This window comes from Cryptomeria japonica, chromosome 7 (genome assembly GCF_030272615.1).
Source record: "Cryptomeria japonica chromosome 7, Sugi_1.0, whole genome shotgun sequence".
In the NCBI taxonomy this organism is placed as follows: domain Eukaryota; kingdom Viridiplantae; phylum Streptophyta; class Pinopsida; order Cupressales; family Cupressaceae; genus Cryptomeria; species Cryptomeria japonica.
In genome coordinates this window covers 419,666,488-419,680,829 of record NC_081411.1, presented here as the reverse complement: position 1 = coordinate 419,680,829, position 14,342 = coordinate 419,666,488, and the positions used below count along the sequence as shown (strand labels likewise).

At 35.4% G+C, this 14,342-nt stretch overlaps 1 protein-coding gene across 1 annotated transcript in view; it reads right to left on the bottom strand.

Moving 5' to 3' along the window:
* Positions 1-14,342, bottom strand: part of LOC131065597 (aminoaldehyde dehydrogenase 2, peroxisomal) — a 133,094-nt gene that overhangs the window by 33,842 nt on the left and 84,910 nt on the right. The window contains exons 8-9 of the mRNA XM_058000159.2: positions 6,909-6,975; positions 410-486 (exon numbers count right to left, since the gene is read on the bottom strand). Coding sequence (XP_057856142.1) covers positions 410-486; positions 6,909-6,975 — 144 coding nt within the window. The remainder of the gene's footprint in view (positions 1-409; positions 487-6,908; positions 6,976-14,342) is intronic.

Below are 14,342 nucleotides of genomic sequence, written 5' to 3'. Positions count from 1 at the left end.
ATATTTTGCATAAAAAATATTAGTTTTAAATTTAAGTATTATTTTAAGTTGTCAAGTTTTGCCATGTCAGAAACTTTTTGTCTACCAAGTACAAATCGATTCATAGTTTGCAAAGTGTGCCATATATATAAGTAACTCACTAGGGCCCGATAAGGCAGGACTTACAGCTTTACCAAATTCTTCACTATGATAATAGATTCATTTTCATCATTACTAACATCTATAACGTAATTCCCTTTGAGTGCAAAACTACACCTAGAGAACTTTATTTATGGTTATTGGAAATGTAGGAAAATATGCTACTCAAACTCAATCTTGTTAATTCAAAGTTCTTTAAAGTTTTGCCAGAATCTTATGCATGATAATAGAAATGTCTCCTAATTATTCAACTAGACTTGTTCATCCATACCTGGACTAGAAGGCGTGATGTTGCACTACAGATTTGTCCATTTGTCCAAAAACAGCCAAACATTGTCCATTCTACCGCTGTTTCACAAATTCAATATTAGCATGTAAAAGAGAGACCACTAATATGGAAAATGTACCATAATTGTAAGAAAACTCATATAAAATATATATGTATGTATGCATGCATGCATGTGTATGTGTGTGTAATGTCCCCAACTTGTGATTACCTGAATTTTGTCCTAAATTAGTAATTCCACAATATAGTTTATTATTTTTTCAATACATAAGAGTAACTTCATCTAGTCATTCAATAAAATTAGGAATAGACAAAAAAATACATGGATTAATGGCAAATATATCACATAGAATAATAAACATGTCTTTCCACCCATAACCAATCATAGTTTAGTTTGGTGGGTAAGCCTAGCGAGGGTGCCTGTAAACTGCTCAACTCAACTAAGCCCAAGAGCCTGCAACGTCCCAATATGACAGCTCACCTCTTGGCCCACAAGAAGCAAGATCGTCCCACTATGACAATTCCATCCCTTAGGGTGGCCTACTTAACTTGGGAGAAATGGTAAACTACAATTCCCTAACTTACTTCCTCCATTCATTCCTTTGATTGATTACGAGATAAGACACATATAAATAATCAAAGTAATTCATTATATTCATAATAACATATATATTTATAATTCGTTTTTTTTTAATAAATATATAAATATAATCTTATTGATATTATTTCAAGTATATATGTATGTATATCAAGCGAATATAAATCTTGCTAACATCATTATCATATTTAAATCTATTATCCTTATTCTGATTTAAATATATATACATAAATAAACAAATGAATTAAATTATATTACCAATTATTTATGTATTTGCTAATTAACTATTATATAAGTTATTAATACTACCACTGCCTAGAAACATTAGTTATTAGTACATTTAGTGGCTGGTAAAGGCAGACAGATCTGACATGTGTCAGATCTTGTCTGCCACTGTATATGAAATTAAGTATGACTGTCATACATATTGCAGTCTATATTAATACTACTATTAAATTCTGAATAAGAACATTATCAGGCTTCATATATTAACCATACATATTAAGCACATCCCCATGCATACCACCAAGAACAAGGATGTTACTGCCTGTAACTTAATAAAAGTTCTGATCTGATCTAATCGATGGTGATATCACAGGAAGCTTTTGATTCCTTTCCTTTACATCTCTCAATGTGAGGGAGAGGTCAAACCTCTTCATCATGTACGCCCTTTGGTAAGAGACACACCCTTTCACCATTAGCACCCTTTGAAAGAGTGCAACTCTTCATTATTTCTGCCCTTTGAAAGGGACACAACCTTTCACAATCAGATCTGCAATTCTTATTTAAATCAGATCTGCACTTCTGATTCCCAAATTATCCCTTTTTCATATGTATTCTCGTCTCCCTATTATACCTCATATTTGGGGGAATCACACTTATCATTTCATGCCTTCTGACCATTCATTAACTTAAATCAAATTTTAATTATATTTAATTATATATTTTTTATTTTTTTTTAATCTTTTGTATTTTAATTTTATTAATATTATTTATAATGAAATCCTATTCAAAGAGGAGACATTACAGAGTGTGTGTGTGTGTGTGTATGTAACTTTGTATAATAGATATGTGTGTGTGTGTGTATGTGTGTGTGTGTGTCTATATATATGTTTATGTTGTATATCTACATACATACATACACATAGTTATACATATACATATATCCATACATACACACATACACATGCATATGAATATCCATGTACACATATATATACACACATATACATATATATACACAAATATATACATACATATTGATGAAAGAGTATCCATGGAGGTAGGAGATTCAAATTTGAATTTGGCATATTCAACCTCAAATTTGGAATATATATTGGGGCATAGATTCATGGAATTGCAACTTGTGACAACTCACAAATTCACTCCTAAAACATAGATGTTCAAATGGGCACCCAAGAATGACTGATTCAGCAGTTTCCATTTTGGGGTCATGTTGAGTGGAGTTGATGGCATAGTGGACTGTTATTCTTAGCATGCAGGTGGGTGGAGATGACGAAGCATCCAGAAGCTTTTACGGCAATTTCTAAGTTGGGACAATGCTTTTCCCTTGTTTGGGCGCAACTTTTGGGGGGTTAAAAGGCAAGTTTCAACATTCATTTTAGGATTCCCATTTTCAGATTTTTGCAAAGTTTGAGGGGAACAATTTGAAGAAGAAGAAGAAATTGTAGGTTGAAGGTTAAGAATCTGATAAGTAGGACATGGAGCAATGATTTTGGCTTGTAATTTCTTCTAGTTATTGTGATTGATTTTATCAGATTTAAATCAGATTTTGGAGTCAACTATATAGCAAGATGCATGAGATGGGGTAATGATTTTGGCTTGTAATTTCTTCTAGTTATCGTGATTGATTTTATCAGTTTTAAATCAGATTTTGGAGTGATATTTGAAGCCTATAAGGCTGCCATCCAATGTAATTTCAGACTTGTTAAGTAATTTGCATATTTCCTGAATTTATAAATAAGATTTGAGAGAGATTGTTGATTTTTTTAATTTACTTAGCATTTTGAGCTGGATTTTGAATGTGGTTTTGTGCTATGAGAATACCCTATATCAGATTTTAAGTCAAATCAATTGTGATTTGCATGTGTGGATTGAAAGGGTTTTCAGCCCTTCATTGGTGGTATCAGAGCAGGAGTTCTTGAGTGTGTAAACATATCGCCAAACTAGAGACAATTTGCACCAAGACTCGGGGTTGGATTGTGTAAGAGATTTGTTGCATGTGTACATGCTACTTGCAAGAACTTTTAAGAAGATTTGAGGAGTTGAGGTTCCTGTGGTTGTAAATAGATTGTCGAAGGAGGCAGTTTACAATAATATTTGTGAATATTGTAAGAGGGGTTTGTAAATAGATCGTCAAACATGAGGCAGTTTTACCTGTGTAAAACCTAAAGAGTTTTCAAAAAAATTGTGTTGTTGAGGCTTTATAGAGCCTTGAGCATCGAAAAGAGAAATAAGGGATAAACAAAGAATCTACAAATGATTATGAGCTTAAGTCATGAAACATTTCAAATACCTTGGGTGTCTAATGTGGGAGCATTAATGGTGGTAGGAGATTTCAAATTTGAACTTGGCATATTCAACCTCAAATTTGGAATATTCCTTCTTGGGGTATAGATTCTTAGGGTTAGAACTTGTGAGAACTCAAAAATTCACTCCTAAAAGATAGCTATTCAAGGGGGCACCCAAGGATGAGTGATTGAACAATTTCTATTTTGGGGTCTTGTTGAGTGGAGTTTATGGCATAGTGAATTGTTATTCTTAGTATGTAGGTGGGTGGAAGTGACAAAGCATCCAAAAGCTTTGAAGGCAATTCCTAAGTTGGGAAGATACCTTTCCCTTGTTTGGGCGTGACTTTTTAGGGGTTGCCAAAAACAGTTTTTGGTAAATGGTAACTATGGTAGTTAAAAGGCAAGTTTCAACATTCATTCTACAATTCCCATTTTCAGATTTTTGGGAAGTTTGAGGGGAAGAAGAAATTTGTCTTTGACGAGATGGCAGATTTGAAGATAGAGAAATATGATCATAGGTATATTTCAGACTTACGATATGAAGCCAGGTTGAATCTTGTTGCAGGTTGAAGGTTAATAAGCCACTTTTATAGTAAGATGCATGAGGGGAAGAAGTGTTTTGGCTTGTAATTTCTTCTAGCTATTGTAACTGATTTTTATCAGTTTATATTAAATTTTAGAGTGCTTGTAATGCCTATAAGGCTGCCATGAAATGTATTTGCAAATTTACTATGTAATTTGTTCATTTCCTAAACATTTGGATAAGAGTAATTAGAAGTGGTTTGCTGATTTTCTGCATTTACTTGCATATTTGAGTTGCATTTTTATATGTTTTGGGTTTGGAGAATACCCATATCAGATTTTAAGTCAAACCTTTAGATGATTTGCATGTGTGGTTTGAGAGGGTTTTCAACCCTTCATCACATATACATGCACACATGCATACACGCATATACATACACACACACACACATATTGTAGACACTCTAAATTTTTTATTTTTTGTTTTGAAGGTAGTTTTGTCACACAATTATTTGCCAGCACAATACTCAAAATACTTACTAGAGGTCTGATTTGATGATTTCATTCATTCAAAACACAATACATGGCCTTGAAAATAGCTTTAACACAATTCTAAATGAAATAGCATCACCAAATGATATTAAAAAGTTATCATCAGTCATGGACCTAACTAAATACCTCAGATTAGACAGCAAAGTTGATGTTACAGGTCTGTTACAAATTTCTGAGCTTGAATAATCTTTAACCACAATATTTTGTGACCACACTTGATAGAAACCAAGCCTCCAAAGGTAGCGATGGCATCCAGATTGCTTCCAAACAGGAGAAAAGACCCTCTAAACCGCTAGGATCAGAAAATCAGTCCTTGCAAACAATTATTCAGCCAATTTCAAGGCTGCAACATGAGAAATACGACTTCTGTAGCAATCTGGGCATTAAACCAGGGCTAAGATGCTGAAAACTTGACACCACTCCTGAGAGCTGCATGGAAGCTCTTTATACACACTGAAATCACTTTATTTGGACTGAAATAGCGCAGAAAGCTTCCAGTTATGACTGTTGTAGCTAACTAGGTGCCAATATGCACAAAGTTAGCTAGCAAAATAATTCCTAGTTTCACTTTTAAGGCCTCTATCTGTAAGGAAACTTCAGTTCCCCCTTCTAACACCTCAAATGCCTCTGAAAGGGACAGTTTGAAGCCTTTTATGTGCAGAACCACGACTAAAAAAGACCCCACGTGCCTCTAAAGGAAGAGTGCGGCCTGGCCCTAGGGGTGATTTAGCTTAGTAAATTCAAATGACCACCAAATCATGTAAATGACCTATGAATCTTCATCAACAATACCCAAAAGAAAATAACAAATATTCCAGGAGTTATGAGCAAAAACGTGGGTTTTGAGGGAGCTGAAAGTGTATGGCTAGATTGGAAATATTCACCAAAACACACTAAATTCAAACAGCACTCTAAAAGTCATACACACCATAAACCTAAAGGCAACTCAGAAAACTTCATACATCTTCATTTTCTCCAAAATCTGCATCACCAAATCTCAGTAAAATCAAGTATTCTCCATCTGAAACCAATAACCAGCAAGGGTAGATCTTTCACCACCGAAACCAAACAAATTGAAGAGGGTTTCCGTCCTCAACAATCCCAAGAAGTACTCTTCAAAGTTCATATTTCAACAACATTTCAATATGTGTGCAACTCTGAATGAGAGAATGAGAGCCCAAATCCCAATATATAGGAGAAATTAGGGCAAATTCAAACATTAAAATATAATATTCCCTCAAAAAACTCCCCCATATAACTTTTAAAAAACAACTTATGTCTCCCTTAGTCTAAGCGTCCCACTTGGAGACACACTTTTAGAAATAATAATCACTTAAATGTTAAAAAGTCACTTTTAAAACAAAGTGAAATAGTAAAATAATTTGCATTACCTTATGGAAACTTGCTAAGATATCGGAAATGGAGAATCGAATATGTCAGAACCACCTGAAGCTGAAACATAATAACTGATGCCAACACAAGCGCATACCATAAATAGCAGTTTTCTCTAAGAACCAAAGAGAACAAACCCAAATACACCTAAAACTATTGGTGCCATGCAAGCACTTACTATAAATAGCAGTGTTATCTAAGGACCAAAGAGAACAAACTAAAAAAAACCCAAAAAGATCGTTGTTGTGCAAGCACTTACTATATATAGCAATGTTCTTTGAGGACAAACGAGAAATAACCCAGAAAGATCAATGCCATGCAAGCACTTACTATAAATAGAAAATGTCGTCAAAACCCACTGAAATTGAGAACTAAGCTCGCCAACAACATTGGAAGTCTCCCAGTGCATCAGGAAACCTACGAAAAAACCCTAGAAAATTGGCCAATACTTGCAGAATAGGATGGCATAAAAATGGGGACATTACAACATATATGCACGCACGCGCACACACACATTACTAAATCCAATTTGACAAATGTAACCTCATAAAACAAATTGGCCCTCAACTCTCATCTGTATGCCATAGGTAGCAATCATTTATGAATATAGAAGCCAATCAAATGTCATGCTAGACCCAACCTTGTGAGTGGTGCACTCATTATGGAGAACAATTATCTAATATTAAGACTTTCAATAGAACAAAACACTGTTAAAAAGGCCAAAAGAAAAACACTCGACCTGAAAAATTATGCATGCGATACAACATTACAGTATCATTTCTTTTTTCTAACATATTTATTCTTAGGAAAGAAAAAAAATCAATAGATGGAGACATCTGCAGATAATAACTTGCTAAGGATGCAAAAGAGAAGATTCATAAAGTTTTACCTTTATCAATGTCTACATCCTCAAACACAATAATGGGGCTTTTCCCACCGAGCTCCAAAGATACTGGCTGTTACAACATAAAACACCATTAAGACAGTAAACACAAACCTAAAAGGACAGTAGAAGATTCTAATTGCTGTTTGCAAAGTGCCTATGTGTGTAAGCTTATTTCCTTAACACATTCAGCTCCAATGCATTAGAGGAGCTAAGATTTAATTCCAACAATGTCTATTTAGAAGGCTAAGGTAATATATACTAGCAGATATGAATTGTGCCAAATCATTTATTCTCCTTTCTCACATTAAGTTTTGTCCGTCACATGTAAACGAAAACTGCAGTAACTCACAAAACTCAAGAGTGTCATTATTGTAAGATAAAATAATACAATAAAACTGCAATAAAATGATCTCAAACTTTAATCAACTGATTCTACTTGAAATCCAAGTATACCATTCAAATAGAACAAGACCACAATGTGTGGCATTGTATACTTCAAAAGCAAGAGTACCATGCATCAAACTAGAACCTTAGCTTTCTTAAATGTGACATAACACAACACCTCGTGCTCAAACTCTACAGGCGTATATTAGAATATTGCAATTATTGTCAATTCAAATACCAGGCCAGGGTAAAACCTTAAGTCAGAGGATGTATAGAAAGTTGATCTCAGGTGTACATTTCAAAACTATAACTCAACATGCTTAAGAACAATGATAACAGCCATACTCCTAGAGAAGGTACAGTAATCTTTTTTTTTAATTTATATTCCAGATCGTTTACAAATATTTTGCTCATACGAGCATCAACTTGAGACCATTACATGACACTAATACAAGCTCATTTCGAGCAACCATACTAGAATCAACCTATAGAAGACCAAGAGTCACAAATTAGAATCCACTTATTAGAAACCACCATTAGCTCATTTCGAGCAACCACACTAGAATCAACCTATGGAAGACCAAGAGTCACAAATTAAAATTCACTTATTAGAAACCACCTAGAAGCCAACTGTGGAAGATTAAGAGTCACACCAATGAATTCCATATTAGATGTCCTTTTGGGATTTGAACTTTGATCTCCACAATGAGAACTCAAAGCTTTAACCAATAGAACACAACCCCTTGGACAAGGTACAGTAATCTTGAAAAGGTAAAACCTACATATAGACCGGCTGGTCCCATAAATTGCCCTCTGTCAGACACTTCACAAATATAGTTGATATCTTAGGACTCTATAACTCAACTACAGAACAACACCTCAAAAATCTCCTGACCACCTCAATGGTTTAGCATAACAAAAGACATAAATATACTTCTCTAACAATAGTCAGTACACTAATACAACAACAAACACAAATCTAGCACTTCTAGTTCTAACATATCAATCACTTTTATTTTCTATTTCTTTTTTCTTTCAGAGTTAGGGTTTCAAGTGAAAAGATGACGGATTTCAAAATGTTGCTTCCAGCCCAGCTGAACAGATCTCAAAATGTCACTTGCCACTCAGCCAAATGCAAAACCTAGGGAGGTTGACAAAGCATGGGAATCTAGGTCCAAGATGCATCAAGCAGCAAACTTATGAAGGATGCAAGTCCCAAAATTCTATACGGTAGTGGTATCTTGGTATCTGCAGATTTCAGCCCCTCCATTGCTGTTGCAGCAGATCCTTTTGTGCCTGTTACTCCGAGCATATTTTGAGAACAGCAAAAAGACACTGTAATGCTCAAGGTGAAACAGAGATTTCTAGGCACCTGCCATTTGAATCGGTTCAAAAATCCTGTGAGCAACAGGCTTCAGATGAGATCCCCTAATCTCGGCGTGTACTTTTCCAGGAAGCTATGGCAAATGTCATTCCTTCCTACACATTGAAAGTAGCAGGTTCATCAGAGGTGCGTCAGAAGAGACATATATAATACCCTGTTCTAGGCTTCATCCTATTATCTCTGCAGGGCAAGATGTTATATCTGACGAAGAAAGGTACACCAAGCAAATTTTGATCTGTAGGCTTGATTCCTTCTGGCCACGTCTACTCAATCTGCACACTTGAAAAACAAATACATGCAAAATGCATATTAGAGGAGCTACAAAAATTTATCGAAGCACTCGAGGGTTCTTTGTTTCGCTATGGAAGTTTGTGGATGACAGAGATTGAATTTTAGGCAAAGGTCCTTCCGATTGGGACAGTTGTGTTGTGAATCAAGCCTTGGGATCCAGCACTTAACCCAACTACAGAGAATTTTTTTGTAAGGCCAACATGGTTCAACCGTCTTACATTCAGCTACAATTTTGGGTTGACTCGTGCTTCCAAAGTATTGTAAATCCTCTGGGTAGGTTTATTCTTATTGACCCAGCTACAGATAGCCTCAATCACTCTACGATGGCTCACATACAAGTAGAGATTGATATTTTGCATCGCTTTCCAGATGAAGTGTGGTTGCAGGTTGAAAATTGAGTATGGAAACAAGTATTGAATTATGAAAATTTTATGTTTCAATGTCATAAGTTTTCCAGATAGGGCATAATGCTTTTCTCGCAAACTGGTAAGTGTGACTTTGTAGAAAGGAGCTTGTATAGGGCTTTTATCATTAAATCGGCTAGAACCTGACTCTTCTGGAGATCTGGCTTGCTCCTCTCCCAAGTCACCTTCAAAACAAACCATAGAAAATGCCTCAAAAGATATGGCTCAAAAGTCAAGAGGAACAAGATGCTACAGTATCTACTTCAAAAGAAAGATTGATCTCTCCAGGACTGAAGGCTGTGACTGCTATACCAATAGAAAATTAAGGCAAAACAACAGTTGAAGAGAAAGAAAAGTTAGTAGGTATGCAGCCAGAACCAGTTGCAGCTGATAATGTTATGATAGATTCCCCTACCATCTTTAATTCTTGAAGTAAGAAAACTTTGGCAAATGACTTTGACTAATTCACATAACGTTGCTTTCAAATCTACTGAGGCTTACATTCCTGTTCCTCAACCATTCAAAGTGAATAAGACATCATGGCAAGCAGATTTGAGTTATGCAGAAGAATGAGGAAACAATCCTATAGATCAGATTAATCAATCTCACTTAGCTTCTCTGGAATCTTCTAAATTTGAGAAGATGACAATATAGGATGGACTGATGTGTTATCAACTTATCTAAGAAAGTTCAGCCTAAAAACTGGAGAAAGGAAATATGGTGCTTCAATCTCATAGGAAAAAGTAAACTATTGGTCTAGTTTGAGCCTGTCACACATGCATGGGTTTGGCATAGGAGCTTAGAATTGATTATAGTTTGCATGTTTTCATTGTTTGGCTGGAGCCCACTAAATCCCCAATATTTTAATCAAAAAAAGGTTAGGGTTTAGACTTTTTAAATTTGAACTAATCTTTTTTGCTAGGGATTTTGTTTGTGTAGTTATGCATTTATTACACCTTATGTTGAGCTTAATTAAGTAATTTGTTTGCTTAGCTTTAGTTATGCTAAGTTTTTGGAGAGTGAGGTGTCACCTCATTCCTTGGAGTCATACTTTCTAGAGATTGAGTTCTAATCTTCATCTCGTCGTATTCTCCATAAGTGCAACTTCATTGCATTTATTTTACACCTCCTGAATGTAATAGCTGAGTATTGTCCCGCATGTTGGGTATGAATTAGATCTTTAAGAAACTAGCTTTATTTATAAATAGCTTCAATTCATTTGTTTTTGGGTAGAGATTTCTCACAGTTATCTGAAATCTTTTATGGCAACCAAGCATGTTTGGACTAAGGCTAGTTTCATTTCCATTTTGTAATGTCATTTTTTGGGGGTTTTTGTGAGTGATTTTTGCAAGTTTCTTTCCAGGTGAATGCTGAAACAAAACTAAGCTCACCATTGTGCCCAAAATATCCAAAAAAGTTGGTTTCGCCTTTCTTTTCATCCCAATTAGACACTTTAAGCAAAGACTACAAAGTTTAAGGTTGCTACTTATCTATTTTATATTCAATTAACTTCTAATGGAAGCTTGCCAAAGCAAATTTGTGGTCACCATTACATCTAAAGCAGCCAAAAACCTAAGGAGTGCCAATAAAATCATCCAAATCAAACAACAATTCAAGAAGGCCCAATTTTTTGCTAGTTTGAGCCATATGGGTAGCATGCAATTTGAGGATAATTACTTTTGAAGCACAATGATGTTGCTCTGCGAGCCAAGCACCACAGTTGTTCTACCTTCACCAGCGACATGTAGTCTATGCTCCAAAACCTCCCAAGTGCTGACATTGGTCATCTGCCATTACCATTGTCAACAATCATCAATGCATAGAAGACATAATATCACAAATAGAATATTCTTTTGTCAAAATCTTCAAATAGGAACGTTCCACGTTCTAACAAAATATTCTTTACACAACACCATACCATCTGCTTAGTCAGTGTCATGTCATTTGCACTTTCATCTGACATGTCAATTGCCACACTAGGATCATACATCCGATTAGCTACCACACTAGACAATCTGTATGGCCCACATCAACACCAAACTATAAGCATGTGCATGTCAAATTAGCATACACAGTCACCTACGTGAGGCACTCCTTGCCTATAGGGGCTTGTATTTTGATTTGACATCTTAACTTTTGAAGGCCTATTGTCAATCATCCAAACTATATTTGGGGTGAACTTTTTTAATTTGGATATTTTTTGAGTTGCTCTCACTTTGGGAGTTTCCAAAGCTTTATTGTTGCACATATGGACTCTTTATAAGTTACAAGTTTTGAATATGTGAGATTTTTTGTGCACCTAACATTGGTACTCTTATTTTGCTGTCATTGCGACTGATGCGACTGAGAAATGTACCTTCAATTTCTTGTTTGATTTAAAAACTATAATATTGAAGACCAAAATCACTGTGTCTATAAACAATTGATTTGGGAACAGACTATTCTATATAGAGTCAAATTTTGGGGGCTGCATCTTTAAATCCTTTCTACTTGGCCTTTAATTGGTGCACAATGTTAAAATAATATTAATATCTTCTATTCTTAGTGGTCATCTTAGTTGTCGACTTATTTAGCTATTTAGCTTTTTAGTCAACTTATTTAGCTTGTTTAGTTAGCTTTTTATTATTTAGCTTTTTAAGTTTTTTGGCTTATTTGATTTCACTTTAACGACTAGTTCTATTTATAGAACATCGTCTTGTACGCTCTATATATACGTACAACACTAGGCGCACTTTGTTACTATTTCTATGTGCATTCATATTTGCATGTGAAATGGTGCAGCAATTTCTTGCAATCCAACTAGATGGAACAAACTACTGCTCTTGGAGAACAGATTAGAGTCCTTTTTCAATCAACAAGGTTTCCACCCCTACTTTTTGCAACAAATTCCACCACCAACCAATTTGAGTAAGCACAAAAGGCTCAATAATTGTGAAATTGTTTGTGGTCAACTTTGGTGTGGACTCTTTTGCAGTTATATGGTGACACTATGCTTGATGTTTCCATGGATGGCACACTTCTAATGATACTACAAATATTGTTGGTGACAATAGAAAGCATTTCTTAGTAGAACCCTCCCCCATCAAAGAGCCACATTTTTGGGATTCCTACATGTGTGACATTGGTCATTTGTTTCTAGAATCCTAGCTTGATAATTGTCCTCACTTCTTGTAGGGCATTATTTCTTTTGTTTGATGAGAGTTTCCCAGGGTGTGTGTTTGGAAATCTTTCACCAACTAATTTATTATGTGATCCACCTTGTCTTGTATATCCTCCTCTTTCAAGGGTTATAATTTCTCACAATCCAATTCATTCGCCTTTAGCTGATCTCTTACAACTTCAATTCGTTTTACCTCCTCAATTTGAATCTTCATTTTTCCCTTAGATTCATCATCCTCTTGCATTTGTAGCTTTAGCTTTGAATTCTTCTTCTTAAGCTTCTTGATTTCCTCTAGGGCACAAATGAGTTCTTCCTCCAGATCTACTATGGCATCCTCATATCCTTCTAACTCCTCTTATTTTTTTGTCTTCACATTCTAGGGCATTATCTCTTGTTTCCATTGCCATGAGTAGAATCTCTTCTCTACCACTGTCGGAGAAACTTCCATCGCTTTCTTTGGATGAACTATTCTTGGATGTAGAGATTATTCTTATGCTTTTGAAGGTTCTTTTTTCATGCTTCCCTCGTGTGTACTTTTTCTTGTTATGATGATGTTTCCTTCCTATCTTTTGCTATACTCTTTTTCCTCTTCACTATTTTCAATCTTGGTCTGTAGACACTTAGCAGCAAAATGACCTATATTACCACAATTATTTCATCCTCAATCTTCTCTCCAAGACCACAAATAGTGTTGACAATTTCATCCACGTGAACTAGATGGGGGGGTGAATCAGTATAAGACAATCTTTTACTTATTAAAAATTTAGTAATCACATTGAGGCAATCAAATACATTACACAAATAAGAGACGCAAGATTTTACATGGGATCTACCATCTAAATCCAGCCTCAACAAAATGAAATCTTCTTTACAAAGCTTTGTAGGCACCAACCCATAGAAAAAACAATCCCCTACAACTGGGGACCAACCCAGCAACAGACACCAATCTCTTTCAATGAGGCACCAACCTTCAAAATAACAATATGATAATTATTTGGAACTTCTTGGATAAGTTCTAATTCACCTTCTCGAATCTGCTCATATCCTCATCAAAATCTGCTTAAAATATCATTCAAAAATTTGCAATAAATCTGTTTCAATATCTCTTATAAATCTGCTTATATTTCTCTCCAAAATCCTGTTCATATACCTTCAAAATTTCTGCTCACATGCATTCAAAATTATACACTTATGTGCATTTTAAACATGCTCTTTATACGAATGATATTGAATAATTGCTTGGTTCCGAATACTCCTCACAAACCCTTAGAATATTTTCAGCAACGGAAGCAACTTCATGAAAAAACACACTGATTTCCAACGGATGCAACTCCTTGTTTTAAATGTACCTCTTCATCTCTAACTTGGGTGCTCCAATAGGGGTTGGCCCCCATAACAAATATATTTTTTGTTTACAAATTTTAAACCCCCAAAATGGGCAACCAAATGAGGGAGGCCAGCCCTATGATTTAAAATAATATTTTAATTCAATCCCCTTCTAATGTGGGTGCCGAAAAATAAGGGAGTCGGCCTCATAAAAATAAATAAAATCTAGTTATTAATATAGAAACCGGACTCGCCCAAACTCGCCCAGACTCGGCGAGTCCGAGTACAAGTCTGTTGACGTGTCTGGAATCGCATTGTTGCAAACTCCATCCGGCCAACGCAGAATAGAATGTACTCGCTGAGTATCCTATCCTCTCTTGAGATAAGGAAGTCCCTAATGCTATTTTTTATATTTGATCAAAGGGGACGACCTCAAGATTTTGATTGTCAAGTCTTGACTGCGGGATTATTCAGTGGTTTGATGTGTT